Source organism: Sminthopsis crassicaudata, chromosome 5 (assembly GCF_048593235.1).
Source record: "Sminthopsis crassicaudata isolate SCR6 chromosome 5, ASM4859323v1, whole genome shotgun sequence".
Classification (NCBI taxonomy): domain Eukaryota; kingdom Metazoa; phylum Chordata; class Mammalia; order Dasyuromorphia; family Dasyuridae; genus Sminthopsis; species Sminthopsis crassicaudata.
Genome location: NC_133621.1, coordinates 7,458,662 through 7,474,195, shown reverse-complemented (window position 1 = coordinate 7,474,195; position 15,534 = coordinate 7,458,662). Strand labels below are relative to the sequence as shown.

The 15,534-nt window shown below is 41.8% G+C and overlaps 1 protein-coding gene across 1 annotated transcript in view; it reads left to right on the top strand.

Moving 5' to 3' along the window:
• The first annotated feature begins 11,377 nt into the window (after positions 1–11,377).
• Positions 11,378–15,534, top strand: part of AGR2 (anterior gradient 2, protein disulphide isomerase family member) — an 11,029-nt gene continuing 6,872 nt past the window's right edge. The window contains exon 1 of the mRNA XM_074267335.1: positions 11,378–11,487. Within this exon, the coding sequence (XP_074123436.1) occupies positions 11,382–11,487 (106 nt within the window). The 5' untranslated portion in view covers positions 11,378–11,381. The remainder of the gene's footprint in view (positions 11,488–15,534) is intronic.

Here is a 15,534-nt window from a genome sequence, read left to right as displayed (position 1 = left end):
AACCATAGCTGCAGACCCCAACTCTCCCAAGAGGGAGAAGGGCCCCAGACATGCTAGAGAGATGAAGTGTACAAGCCAACAAAATGGCAGGTCCTCAGAGTGCTAAAATATGAATTTAGGTACCTAGATGAGAGTGAAGGAAGGGGATGTTCTAATGGGGTTCACTGTCTTCTTGTCTTGCCCAGTCCATAAGAAAGAGAAATGGAGGCAAATTTCACTTCTGCCACTTGTGTGGCTCGGGAGAGTCACTTCTCCTGTGCCTCAGTTTCCCCATCTGTAAAATAGGGGAGTTGGATTATGGCAATTTGCCTCTAAAGCAAACTCCAACAGAAAATGTCATGTTATCTATATATTATTGTATTTTTATTTACTTTGTTATTTTTTTCCCAAATCACATTTTCATCTAGTTCCTGTGGTCCTTTGGAGGGTTATAAACCCCATACAGCTCAAGGGCAGCTCTACCCTAAAGCAAACCTCAAATCTTTGATCCTGCTGCTTTCTCTTTGCTCTAAGACAGTGGCCTGAGGATTCTGAATACAGTCCTGGCTAAAGGGGCTTCTCCACCATCTGCCAGCTTTCCATCTTTACCAAGGAGACCTACTGAACCACCTCCACACTGTAAGCTCTTTGAGGGCAGGGACTCACCTTTCTATCTTTCTTATGTCGACACCTGGTTGCCATTTAATAAGTAATTGTGTCTGGCTGATCATGACATCGGCAAGTTTCAGTCTTTCCCTTGTTGGGCTAGGAAGCAGGTCCTAGATAAGTCCATTCATGTTCAGTCTTTGCCAGTTTATTGTTGATGTGAGGATTAACCAGAGCCTTGCCCAGTCCAGGTGCTAAGGCATTGAGAAGTATACACAACATCCACCGTGGCAAATGGGACAGGGGGATTTCAAAAGGTCAATAACATTGGGCTCAGCTCAAAGCTTTCCCCAAAACAATTGAAAGCAACAATTTATTTTTCCATCAGCCTTTAAGAAATGAAAATATGGTCTTAAAACTTGGAGCTTGGAAACAGCAGATGCAGATCATTCCTGCCCAGCCATGTGACAGACTCCAATTCTGCAGCCACAGAAAAGGGCTTTCCGTCACCTGGAGGCCGATAGGTAACTGATGAGCAGCATCTTTAGACTTATAGTAATGAGCCAAAGAAACTCATGCTTACTATTCTGATCCAGTCACACACACACACACACACACATACACAGAGCAAGATTAAAAATGGAAGGGGACAATCAAAGTGAATCTTACAAAAATACATTGTTGTTGTTTATTTTATTGTATTTTGTTCATTTGAAAAATATTTCCCAATTAGATTTTAATCAGATTCCTTTTAACCAGGAGGGAAGTCTTCAGAGTAATACAAAAGTGAACACTGAGCAAGAGTCTCATTTCCCAGAGGCCTTTGCTAGAAAGGGGACTGATGAAGGAACAGAAATGTTTCAACTCCCGAGTGACAACTGAAGAACCCCAGAAGACAAAGCTTCAGTTGTCCTAAGGCCAGGAAAAATTATTTTGTAAGCTTCTTCAAATTTAGACTATTTCTCACACAAGGAGAAAGCCCTTGATTGGCCACATTTGGAGGATGTTAATCACTGGCCTGAACAAATAGAAGGAAAGCCAAGTGGTTCAACAGTCTTGTGAACACTCATGAATGGAAGCCAAGAAAGAATAATAATTGACTATCACCTTCTATTCCAAAATAACAGTTGTAAAAGGTGTAAAGTCCTGGATGGAAGGAGGAGGAGGAGGTAGAAGGAAGAGAGGAAAGGAGGAGAAGTAGTAGGGAGGGGGTGGAGGGAGGGAGAGGAGGAGGAGAAGGAAGAGAAGGAGTATGAAGAGAAAGAGGAGAAGGAAAACAAAAGGAGGAGAAGAGAAGGAAAAAGGAGAAAAAATAAGAAAGAGAAGGAGAAGGAAAAGAAGAAAGAAGAAGAAAGGAAAAAGAAGAAGAAGAAGAAGAAGAAGAAGAAGAAGAAGAAAAAGAAGAAGAAGAAGAAGAAGAAGAAGAAGAAGAAGAAGAAGAACAAGAACAAGAACAAGAAGAACAAGAACAAGAACAAGAACAAGAACAAGAACAAGAACAAGAACAAGAACAAGAACAAGAACAAGAAGAACAAGAAGAAGAAGAAGAAGAAGAAGAAGAAGAAGAAGAAGAAGAAGAAGAAGAAGAAGAAGAAGAAGAAGAAGAAGAAGAAGAAGAAGAAGAAGAAGAAGAAGAAGAAAAGGGGGAAAAAAGAAGATGAAGAAAGAGGAGGAGAAAAGAAGGAAGGAAGAGGAGAAATGAGGAAGATGATGATAATTTGCATAGTTACCAGAGGAAAAATTCAGAAACAAACTCAGTGATACAAAACAAAAATGGTACTGTCTAAAGAGAAGCAGATGAAATACAGTCTGCCCTGATCAGAGAGACCCCTGATTCACTGAAGAACCCCCAGTAGCCCCAGTGGCTTTTAGCCTCTCACACAGGCGAGCATTTAGCGATTCAGTGTTCCCTTTGATGTGCACATTCCATTCAGGGGTACCGAGCAGACCCCATTTGTTCGACCCTCACTAAGGCATTGCAGTGAATCACGTTGTCCACCTCGGACACTAAGGACCTTCCTCAGGTCTTCACCATCCCATGGATGTCTACAGCATGCCCAAGTGCCCATCCTTTGCTTTTGTTTGGGCTTCCTTCACCTTTTGGGATGTGAGAGTTCTTTAAGGGCATCCTTTACTTGCTCTCTCCAGTGTAATTCCATATCATAGCAGGAAACAACCCATTAAAGCCTGTAGCACAGCTTTCCACAGACCACTGGGTGATCTTCAATGTTATTTATCCGGGGACTGATGAATCCATCACCCACAGCTAGTCAACATTCACAGAAATATTTGTTGCACTGAATTGACCTGAAATGACCAAGTTGAAGGAATCGTGCTGTTCATTTCCTGGGTTTCCAGTTATGGAAGTGGACCCAGCAGCTGCTTTGGGAGAAGGGAATTCCTGTTTGAATGTGATAACAGAACAGTTAGTGAGCAAGCATTTATTAAGCTCCCACTACATACCACGTCTCATGCTAAGCTCTGCAATCCAAAGAAAGGCATAGAAAAACAAATTAAAGTCCTTATTTAGTAGAAATTTACTGATGTAGACAAAAGTCTATGCAAATGTGGTTTAGGCAGGAGATGTTGGAAATAATCAATAGAGAGTTGATTAGTCACGGGGAGCTGTGGTCAAGTGTCCAGAAAAGAGGGTCACCAGAGATAATAAATGGGGGTGCCTGCAGAAGTGTCCCCCTTCCTCTTTCAGTTCCCTTCCAATAGTGTGTGTCTACACTATCCTCATGCTTTTGATAGTTTGGATAATAAGTGTAAAGCAATGCCTGTGTATAGGCTCTGGAGGGATGACAATCTGTGGCTCTTTCTACTACATCTCGTTGCTCTGTGAAAGGAAGAATAAGTTTACCAACAGTCCTATATCCTGGCATTAAACAAGTGGAAATGGGTGCCCAGGCCCCTCCAACCAGATAAGGGACCTTTCCTGGGAAGCCAGCCAATAATTGTGTGTTCACTGATTGCTTAAGTCAAACCATTCCAGAAGGTGCATGTAGAGGTACAATTTTCTTTTCAAAGTCATGTTCAAAGCATCAGAGATTAGTGTCTCTATCCAGGATTTATAAGATCTAGAGAAGGGAGAAACTTAAAAATCAGCTTCAAAAGCCTTCATTTTAAAGGCAAACAAACAAACAAACAAATAAATAGATAGATAGATAAATAGATAGATAGATAGATAGATAGATAAATAGATAAATAAATAAATAATTAAATAGTGAGATTCAGAGAGATTAAGTGATCAGCCCCCAGTGGGATGAGAGTTCTGAGAGTGGAATGGAACCTTAAAAATCATGTAATATGGGGCCCAGAGGCACTTTCAATACCAGACATCCTTTCTGTTGTCATATTCTCTACCTTTAATTCAATTCAAAATGGCAGCAATTTCAAGCACTGAGATGTCAGAGAGACCGTACGATTTAGTGAGTGTCACGAACCTCAACTATAAAATGAGAAGTGCGGACCAGTTGAGCTCTGAGGTGCCTTGTGGTTTTCAGTGTGTGTGTGTGTGTGTGTGTGTGTGTGTGTGTGTGTGTGTGTATGTGTGTGTCTGTGTATAAAAGGGTTACACTAGGCTTTGGAAACTTTATTCAAGTTCATGGTTTCTTACTTCTATTGTTCCAGAATAAATATTAAATAATTTCATGCTCTATGTCTGGCTTGCCTTACATCAGGACATACTGCTGTTAGTCAACAAAGGTAGGGAAGGAGGGAGGGATGAAGGGGCCAAATTTCACTGACTTAGGTTGTTCTAAAGGAGGCCACTTCTGCTAAAAGGAAGAATCCTGTTATTTTGCCTCCAGGAGCAGGAGCAGTTTTCTCTTGGTTTATGTATGTTGGGAAGGGGACAATTTCTCAGAAGTAAAACACCTTCCACGATATTGCTGAGTGTGTGTCTTGAGGCTCAGCTCTACAAGCTGGCTACAATCATGTGTGTGTGTGTGTGTGTGTGTGTGTGTGTGTGTGTGTGTGTGTCCAGGATGTTTCATTTATTTTCCCCATGGACCAATCAGAGGTGCTAAGTCAGTATTCACTAGTAGGCTAGGAGACGTAAGGTGGAAACAAGATGGAGGAAATTGGGGAAAAGACTGACCTAATGATGCTTCACTGTGCGGAATAAGCAGCCTAAGGGACCAGCAGTTTCAGGTGGGAATTGAACAACTAATAAGATCATGAGACTATAATGCTGGGCAAGCATCTCCCTCACGCAGCCCGCTAGGATGTCATACTCCAATGGCTTATGTTATGCAAAAGGGGGATATTTCTAAAATTTATAATCCCTTTATTTGGTAGTAATTTCATGAGGAAAACAATACTGATCATCAGATTCCAGAAGCAAGAAGGGAGAAAGGTGCTAAGAACTCTATGAGGCAGAAGTGAAAAGAGAGAAGTGAGGGGAAGGGAAGAAAGGAGAAAAAGAAAACAAAAGGAGGGGGAGAGATAAAGAGACAGAGAGAAAGAGAAGGAGATACAGAGCACTATGCTAAGGGCCAGGACCATAAAAAAGCCAGAAACATGATCTTCACTCTCAGGAACCACCATGCTAAAAGGCTGGTCTGATTACTGTAGCGAGTTGATGAAGGAAGTGATTAAAATAAGCCCAGAAGCCTGGAGAGACTTCCAGGAACTGATGCTGAGTGAAATGAGCAGGACCAGGAGATCATTATATACTGCAACAACAATACTGTATGATGATCAATTCTGATGGACGTGGCCCTCTCCAACAATGAGATGAGCCAAATCAGCTCCAATAGAGCAGCAATGAACTGAACCAGCGACACCCAGCAAAAGAACTCTGGGAGATGACTATGAACCACTACATAGAATTCCCAATCCCAATAATTGTACATTATTTCAAGTCCAATTCTTTTTGTACAGTCCACTGTTTGGACATGTATACATATATTGTATTTAACTTATACTTTAACATATTTAACATGTATTGGTCAACCAGCCATCTAGGGGGAGGGGAGAAGGAGGGGAAAAGTTGGAACAAACAGTTTTGCAATTGTCAATGCTGAAAAATTACCCTTTATTTTGTAAATAAAAAGCTATAAAAAAGAAAAAAAGAAAATAACCCCAGAAGGATAAATGTAGAGAGATCAAAATGACCTCCAAGATCCAAAATGACCTTTCTTAGCTCTAGGAAGCCATTGGACAGAGAGTAGCATGGCTAGGTCTGTTTAAAAAAATATATGAATATGGCAACTCTGTGGAGCGTACATTTAAGGAGAAAGGAATCAATGTGCAGGTGAGATTTTTTAACATCCATTTTCCTATATCCACAGGAAGGCTAGTAGCTATTAATCATTGCCTTTCTGTTTCTAACTAGATTCAAATAAGAAAGCTGGAGTGATTTGGGGGAGAAGAGTGGTGGAGGAGTAAGAAAAAAACCTTTCTCCTCCTTAATAGGAAAGTTCTGGGGCCAGGTGTTGAATGCCCAGAATGCAATGGAACAGACTCTAAGAAATCCATCCTCCCTTTCTGAGGGTAGCACATGCTCAGTAATTAGCAGATAGAGTTACCAGCCCTGGGAGAGCCTTTTATTTAGTTGTGGGGAATGGGGGTGGTGGAAAACTGGTTCAGCTGTAATCCAGAAACCCTTCTAATGTTACCGCTTCCATGGGGCATCTGCTCTAACAGCTTCCTAGGGAGCAGAGTGTTTTCAGGAGATTTGTGAATTCCTATATGGGGCCCATTGCAAAACTACAATCCTGGAAGGATGACGAGGAGTTAAGGGAGCAGGAAAGGAAATACCTCCATTGTTTGCTTTCTGGGCTGACTTAGAACTGAACAAAATAGGGGAGGGACAGAGCTATTACTGAATGAATCACTGGGAAGTCTCAAGCCAACAGTGCTCTCTGATAGAGGAGGGTGTCCCTTCCCCCCTCCACCCCTCACCTTTTCTCCCTGCTTTCAATCAGGGGAAGAAAAACTGGAATAAGATAGCATGGCCACCAAGATCAGACTGAGTAGCAGATGCTATTGGATTTCTCCACCGTAAAGTCAAAAAGGAAATCACCGAAACTGGGATTTCTAACATCAATTCAATTCAGTTGGTATCAACGAGCATTTATTAAGTTGTCAGTCAGCCTGTTAACAAGCATTTATTAAGGACCTACTATCTGGCACTTGGCTAGAGATGTGAAAATACAAGGGAAGCCAAAAAACAATCCCTGATTTGAAGGAAGCTCAAGGTCTTAAAGGGAAAATAAAATGTAAACATCTCTGCACCAATGAGATAAATATAGACTAAGTAGAACATAAATAACAGAGGGGAGAAACTAGTTTTAGGTTAAAGGGGTGAGGTTTTTTTTGTTGTTGTTGTTTTTGTTTTTGTTTTGTTGTTTTGTTTTGTTTGTTTGTTTTTGGTTCATTTGCTCTATTTTGTATTTATTGATTGTTTGTTTGTTTTGGTAGAAGGTGGGATTTTAGCCAAGAAGTCAACTAAAGTGCTTACCCAGCTTGCGGCTGGGCACTGGAAATAGATAAAAACAAAAGGATTCTTGCCCAGGGCACCAGCCTTTTATGTTAACATAACAGTGCTGAGCACAGACATGGCCCCATAGTGGGCACTTCATAAATATTTATTGTCTATTGATGTGTCAACAGGTCAAGGATTGGAGACCCCATCTCCCTGCCTCTTACAAGACAAACCAGAACCTTTCTAGAGCAGGGTTTGTGGTCCTTAGAGAGGAAGCTGAAGCCCATGGTGTAGTAAGGGGGAGGTGGGATTTGCACCCAGGACTTTCTGACTCCATTTAAGCCTTGCCTCTCTTCTCCAGTGCCTTTTATTAGAGATGACTGGAACATTTCCCTCCTCTTGGTAGAGAGGTAGTGGAGTACAGGCCCAGAATGGGGCCTATGCTGCTCAATGAGGTCTTTCATTGAGTTTATACAGAGAATACGGAGAGATGTGGGCTAGGTGATAGTACCTGGGAACTGAGAGACTGGAGGCCCTGAGTGTGGGGTCCATTGCAGGCAATCTTTGCCATCAGATCCTCACAAAAGACACAATCATGGCGGGGGCTCCTTTGGGGAATAGATTGGGTTTCGTGGCCCCTGAGAGAGCTCCCAACTTTAGCCTCTGTGACTCCGAGAGCGTTTTATCAGTGGGGCTTTTGTGCTTCTTCTCTGCTTAAAGGGAGGATTGGGGATATCACTAATAATAAAAAGGTGCTTGATTAGAAACAGTCCCTTGTGTGACAGGATCATTTTTACCATATAACAGATGAAGATTAAATTTATAATCATTTGTCCTCTTAAAGTGAGGCTCCTTTCTCTTACTTTTCTCACCTGTCCCTCCACCAGCTTAAATTTTCATTGAAAGCCTCCATCCAAAGACAAGAGGAGGTTCAGGTACACAGAATTGGAAATTAATCAGCAAAAGACCCATTCCTATCCCTTATTCCCACGTGCATCCTGAGAAGAGAAATGAGGAAAAACTCTCTGAGTTGAACAAGGGATAATCTTTCACTCTGGGATTCTTTTTGCCTGGAGAAAGGAAAATTTGAGTTCAAATTCAGACACTTTGACTTGGTGAGATTGATAAGATAAAAAACAATGGCAGCACTGAATTAATAAATTAAAAAAGGGATTTTATGGGAGGAAACCCAACAAAATAGATAAACCAATGGTAAATTTCAATTAAAAGGAGAGAGAAGGGGAAGCTAGGTGGGTCAGTAGGTAGAGCACCAGCCCTGAAGTCAGGAGGACCCTGAGATCAAACAAATCTGATCTCAGACACTTAACACTTCCTAGCTTTGTGACCCTGGGCAAGTCATTTAACTCCAATTGCCTCAGCAACAAATAAATAAATAGATAGATAGATAAATGAGTGAATGAATAAATAAGTAAATAAATGAATAAATGACAAAGTAAATAAAGAAATAAATAAAATTTTAAAATATAATAAAAGAAGAGAGAAAAAAACTAAATCAGTACTATTAAGAATGAAAATGGTGACTGTCATTAATGAAAAATATAACTAAAGCAATTATAAGGAATTTTATCCAATTATACACCAATAAATTTAACAAGTTAAGTAAAATAGAAGAATATTTACAAAAATATGAATTGCCTAGATTAGTAAAAGTGGAAATAGAATATCTAAATAAACCTATTTTAGAAAAAAAGAAACTGAACACGCCTTAAATAAACTTCCTAAAAACAAGACACTAAGATCAGACAGATTTACAATTGAATTCTATCGCCTTTTTAAAGATGTATTAATTCCAATAACAAATTATTTAGAAAAATAGACAAAGAAATGTGTGTGGGAGGGCAGGGGGTCCTACCAAACTCCTCTTATGAAACAAATATGATACTGATACCTAAACCAGGAAGAATATAAATGGATGAACATATAGAAATTTATAGACCAATGTCATTAATGGATAGGGATACAAAAATCCTAAATACAATACTAACTAAAGATCACAATAATATATTATAAAAAATATATATAGTGACCAAGCAGGATTCATAACAGAAATTCAGGGATGGTTTAATATGTTGATAATATCAATAATAAAAGTAAAATAAAATCTTACATTTCTCTGAGAATGATAACATTTATAGTATTTCACAATAAACTCTGGAAGGTTAGGAGTAAAATTACATTCATGTTATAAATGAGGAAACTGAGGCAAACAGATTTGGCAACTTGCCCGAGGTCACAGAATATCTGAGGCTGAATTTGAACTCCACACTTCCTGACTTCAGAGCCAGTGCTCTATCCACTGAGCTCCCTGGCACCCTTGCCAATGTGTGACCCTTACATAGATATGTGAACACAGAATATAGGCAGAATTGTGCAGCCACACAGAGCAATTGTGGAGATCAGGAAGAGTCTCTAAGGGAGATTGTGTTGGAATGTGAATTGAAGGAAGTGAGTTAGAAGAGAAGAGAAAGTGAAGAAGGGGAACAGCATCCCAGAGTGCAAGGGCCAGCCGCCAATTGGGATACGGAATGTTACATGCAGCAAATCCCTAGCTGCTGATTTAAGGAGAGCAGAGAACAAGTGAAAGAGCATAGTCTGAAAGGGCTTTCCTGAATTCAGATATGGCCTTCCCCAGCTGTGTGATGCTGGGCAAATCACTTTGCCCTGTTGGCCTCAGTTTCCTCAAAAGAAAGAAAGAAAAGGAAAGAAAGGAAAGAAAGGAAAGAAAGGAAAGGAAAGGAAGGAAGGAAGGAAAGGAAGGGAAGGAAGGAAGGAAGAAAGAAAGAAAAGAAAGAAAGAGAAGGAAAGAAAGAAAGAAAGAAAGGAAAGAAAGAAAGAAAGAAAAGAAAGAAAGAAAGAAAGAAAGAAAGAAAGAAAGAAAGAAAGAAAGAAAGAAAGAAAGAAAGAAAGAAAGAAAGAAAGGAAAGAAAGGAAAGAAAGGAAGGAAGGAAGGAAGGAAGGAAGAAAGAAAGAAAGAAAGAAAGAAAGAAAGAAAGAAAGAAAGAAAGAAAGAAAGAAAGAAAGAAAGAAAGAGAAGAAAGAAAGAAAGAAAGAAAGAAAGAAAGAAAGAAAGAAGAAAGGAAGGAAAGGAAGGAAGGAAGGAAGGAAGGAAGGAGAAGAAAGAAAGAAAGAAAGAAAGAAAGAAAGAAAAGAAAGAAGAAAGAAAGAAAGAAAGAAAGAAAGAAAGAAAGAAAAGAAAGAAAGAAAGAAAAGAAAGAAGGAAAGAAAGAGGAAGGAAGAAAGAAGGAAGGAAGAAGGAAGGAAGGAAAGGAAGAAAGAAAGAAAGGAAAGAAAGGAAAGAAAGAAAGAAAGAAAGAAAGAAAGAAAGAAAGAAAGAAAGAAAAGAAAGAAAGAAAGAAAGAAAGAAAGAAAGAAAGAAAGAAAGAAAGAAAACACTCTGGTATCTCTGAGCAAATGAAGAGGAAGATATGACTGAACAACAAAAAAAGAACTGCTCTAAGATCCAGTTTTCAGTCTTTATATTAAGATCCCAAAGGAAAGTGGAAAGAAAGATTATAAAAGCCCTGGGTAAAAAGCATGTGTCTCATGCTAGAGGCAATAGGGAGCCCTGGAGATGTATAAGTGAGGGTAAGGGTGAGTGACAGGTCAGATCTGTGGTTTGGGGATCTTAATTTGGTAATTGGGAGAAGGAAGGGGTATGGAGGGATACAGGAAACAGAGGGGGACAATGAGGTCCAGATGACAAGGAGCAGGGCTGTGTAGGTGCAAAGAAGGGGTGACCGGCAAAATTGGGAGCAAGGGACAGGAAGGGCCAATGGGCAAGCTGGTGACCAGGCTTCAAGCTAGAGGAAAGCAGAGCTTCCAGACACCGTGCACTGCCAGGCTCGGGCCAGCCTCCAGCTGAGGCTTATCCAGGCTGTGTGGCTCACAGGTTTTCAGCTGTCAGAGAAAAGGTCTGGGGACGGGAAGCGTTTATTTGTACAGGGATCGCTCATCCAAAGCTGCATCAGCAAAGCAAGGACCTCAAGATCACTGGGTCTTTTTTCAAAATCCAACAAAAGAAATCTGCCCAAGGGGGAAATAAGCCACCCACTGCAGCCACAGCCTGCCCTGGGCCTGTCCAATCACATGGAGACAGATCAGCCTTCGGGCAAGGGCCCAGACCCTGACTTAAGATTACCTGGACTTGGCCCCCCTGCCCAGCTCCCCCAAGCCCCCGGGAAATGCCCACGGATGGAGAGCCCCAAACACGCCCGAGCCAGCCGTGGCTCTCTTCGTGGGTCAGTGAGGGGGGCAAGCGCCATGAGCCCCAGAGAGATTTCCATTTGGGGGCAGAGAAGTGGTTTCCCCAGGCAGCCATATGTAAATCCGGGCGGTGGGTGGGATGGGCTGGCTCAGGTGCATAAATAGAGACTCTGCACACACTTGGCCACAGGACTTTGGAACAGGTTCCTGGCTCTTCTGGCAAGTGCGAGTGGGAGGAGCAGCAGGTAAGAGCCTGGCCTGGGGGGAGACAGAGGCACCTGCAGGAAGGGAGCCTCCTTGGAGAAGAGAGTATAAGCGGGCAGAGCCAGGAGCCCTGGGGCTCCGACTGTGCTTCAAGGAGCCTCCAGGGAGGCTGGGGACCACCATCCCCAAGCACAGAAAGGACGCTCCCAGTCACTCTGCCCAAACCCATAACATCCTTAGTTGTCCAGAGGAGTCTTGGAGGCCAGATATGTGCCTCTCTCATTCCGCCTTTGCTTTTTAAATGTATTTATCTGATACTAAGCCCATGGTGATGAAGATTTGGGGGCTTCTGTTCTGGTCACAAGCTCCAGCGGTCTCATGCCTCATTTGGGAGTGCCCTGTTTCCTGCATATCACCAACAGACAGTCTTGTTGCTGTCTGACTCTGGCATTTGTCAGCCCCTGGCACAGCTGAAGTTGGGGGGCAGGAGGCAAGCGGGGGCACCGGAATGACCCAAAGCCTCCTGCGGACATGCTCGACAAGGCCCACTCCCAAAAGGGCGAGGGCGAGGGCAATCCACTGTTCGGAGTGCATCCCTGCGTGGGGTGTGCGCTCCGTGAGTACATAACGACAGGTGCCCATGGCCATATATAGCAATGTTTTCAGAAGGCGTTGGCCAGTTGTAAGAATGCCCTTGCAGGAAGCTTGCCAAGCATGTTTCTTTCAGACCTCTGCGTTGGAGAGCTCAGAAAGGTGTCTGGGGAGGAGGAAGTGGACCCAGAAAAATCAGCTCAATCAGAGAGCCATGATTTGTCTTTATATCACTGAGCAGGGGCAGCTGGGTGGCCTAGTGGATAGGGTGCCAGATCTGGAGGTCAAGAAGAATCATCTTCCTAAAATCAAATCCAACCCCAGATACTTAACTAGCTGTGTGACCCCTCTTTGCCTCAGTTTTCCCACCTGAGAGTTGGGTTCATGAAGAGTCAGACACAATTGAAGGGACTCAACAACCCAGTGCCTAGTACAGAGCAGGTGCTTACCCATCACACTTCTCTGAGTGAAGCTTCCAGAAAGGGGGGAGGAGGGAGAAAGGAGCAAGAATTTCCTGAGAGCCTACTCTGGGGCCATGTATTTTAGCAATATTATCTTATTTGATCCCCACAATAGCCCTGGGAGGAGGTGCTATTATTATCCCCATTTTCCAGTTGAGTAAATGGAGGCAAACAGAAGTTAAGTCACATAAGGTAGCAAGTATCTGGAGCCAAATTTGAACATTGGTCTTCCTCCAGCATCAGTGCTCTCCTAACTCTACCCACAATGCCCCTAGAAAGTTCATGGAACTCGGGGTCCTTGATCATCTCCATGAGGTGAAGGAAAAGAGATTTCTGAACATCTCTGTCTCCATCGCCCAGGAACTGGAGAATGTGGGCTTTTCTTTCCTGTGTAAGTGAATAACTAGATGTGGGGGTATTTGTGATTTAAAAAGAAGAAAGAAGAAGAAGAAGAAGAAGAAGAAGAAGAAGAAGAAGAAGAAGAAGAAGAAGAAGAAGAAGAAGAAGAAGAGAAGAAGAAGAAGAAGAAGAAGAAGAAGAAGAAGAAGAAGAAGAAGAAGAAGAAGAAGAAGAAGAAGAAGAAGAATGAAGAAGAAGAAGAAGAAGAAGAAGAAGAAGAAGAAGAAGAAGAAGAAGAAGAAGAAGAAGAAGAAGAAAAGAAGAAGAAGAAGAAGAAGAAAAGAAGAAGAAGAAGAAGAAGAAGAAGAAGAAGAAGAAGAAGAAGAAGAAGAAGAAGAAAGAAGAAGAAGAGAAGAAGAAGAAGAAGAAGAAAGACAGAAAAACAAACAGTATTTCTTTTTTTTTTTTTTTGGCAAAGGTGGCGCCATAACTGAGACAGTTGTCTGTGTCTTAGTTTTGCTCTTTGTTTCCCTTCTCCCTTTTCTCTATGCTTTGCTATAGGAGGTGACACTTTTAGGAGGGAGAAGGGCAATGATATATTGAAAAATCAAGCTCAGGGGCCTGAGCTCAAGGCCAGCTCTGCCCACTCTTATCCCTGAAGGACACAGAACATATCCCACCCAAAGCTTCCAATAGTCAGGTGGCCACAATTGCAAACTTGGTAAGATGTGTAGAGAAGTCATTGCAAAATTGCCCAAAGGTGGCAGATGGGCAGAGTTTGTGAGGGTCCTAAACGTGGAGTTTGAATCTTGAGGCAGCATCAGCTGACAGAATTCTCTCATGCTCAGTTTCCGATCGCAGATAATCATGTACACTTCTTAAACGAACCATTGTTGTTCTTTGGAAACGTAGAATTTGTTTTATACCATTTTTGTTTCCAACTAGATCATTATCCTGCTATCTTGTACAGCTAAGAATAGAAAAAAGGTCACACAGCTAGCAAGTATATACATACATATACACACATTTGTACATATATATAGATATAGATATAGATATTGAGTGTGTGCTGTGAAACTTTACTAAATAAATCAATAAAAAGTCGAATGAGCAGCCTGTGATGCAGTAATTGCCCTTTTTGGAGTAAGCTGGTCAATTGTTTCCCAACACAGAATCACTTTGCATTTAGTATACTGTATTTAAAAATAAAAAACCATAAAGACTATCTATACAAAAACAAACCACATTTTGGAGAGCCGCTTTGGCAAACTACAACCAAATACTAAATCTGATTTGAGAAGACTATCTTCACAGGGTGGAGTATATAACCTAGGATTCTGTCAGTCAGAGCTTCCCTGGAAAAATCAAGTCAAGAGCAGATAGTAAAGTTTTACTGAGGCTGAGCAAAGTAAACTTTAAAGGACCATGGAGGGGGGCAATACAAGATCAAGGCTTTATTATATCTCTGAGGCTTCTAGAACAGCAGGACTCCCCCCCCCCCAAGCTGTACCTGATTCCTCACTAACTTATCCACCTTCCCTGACCATTTAGCTGGTTCTTTCACGGATACTTGCTGGTATTCTAAAGTATGGAGCCCAGCATTTCCTCTAAATTATACTGGACTATAATTAAGAAAGCTGGATAGCTGCCAGCCCCATGAAGCAGAGAATCTGACCATTTCAGAAGAAACCTTTGGTCTGTGTGATTGCACTGCAGAATAGAAACAGAATTTATGATGGTCAGCTCAAGGGCCATATCCCTCAGGCCTCCCCTGTCTCTCCATCTCTCTCCCCCTCTTTTCTTTCTCTCTGTCTCTGTCTCTGTGTCTCTTGTCTTTCTCTATCTCTTTCTCTCTGTCTCTGTCTTTATCTCTGTGTCTCTGTCTTTATCTCTGTCTCTGTCTCTGTGTCTCTGTCTCTCTCTCTCTCATTCTCTCTGTATGTGTCTCTGTCTGTCTCTCATCCCCAACTGTTTTTCTGCTGTATCTCTAGCTGTGTATGTTGTGTCCCTCTCCTAGAATTAAAGGTTCTTGGAATCAGGAATGATTTGGTTTGGATTTCTGTATCCCCAGAGCCTCATATGACTGTTTTGAACATATATGGTGATTTAAAAAAAAGCAAGTTTCTGAATCCAATAGGATGGAAGTAATAGAGTGGGCTGTCTCTAAATGAAAGCATCTATCTCCTTACCATCCCTTACACTGATGCTTGGCTTATGGATGAAAAATAAAGGAAAACAAGTGAAGGAAGAAGATTATGAGAGTGACAGTGGTGGGGACAAGGATCACAGGGGGCATTAATGACAAGGACGAGAGGTGGGGGTGACATGGAGGAAGTGCTTGGTGCTTACAGAAATGGCAGCAATGATTACAGAAGTAATGGTGATGATGACTCATGACAACAGAGTGCTGTGATGGAATTGTGGGAAGCGCTTTCCTTTTAACACCTGATGAGATAGCTACTTTGAGAATTAATACAGATGGGGAAACTGAGGCAAATAAACTGCTATGGTCACACAGCATCAGGAAGAAGAGAAGGGTAGAAGTTCTAGATGATTATCATAGATCAGGATCAATGGCATATTTTTAAAAGTTCATTGAAAACAAATTCTCTGAGGATCCTGTCAAGACACTCATGGCCAGAGAGCTCAGTGCCTGAGATCATTAACCAGGGGAAAATCCATGTCCTCAGCAGAGCC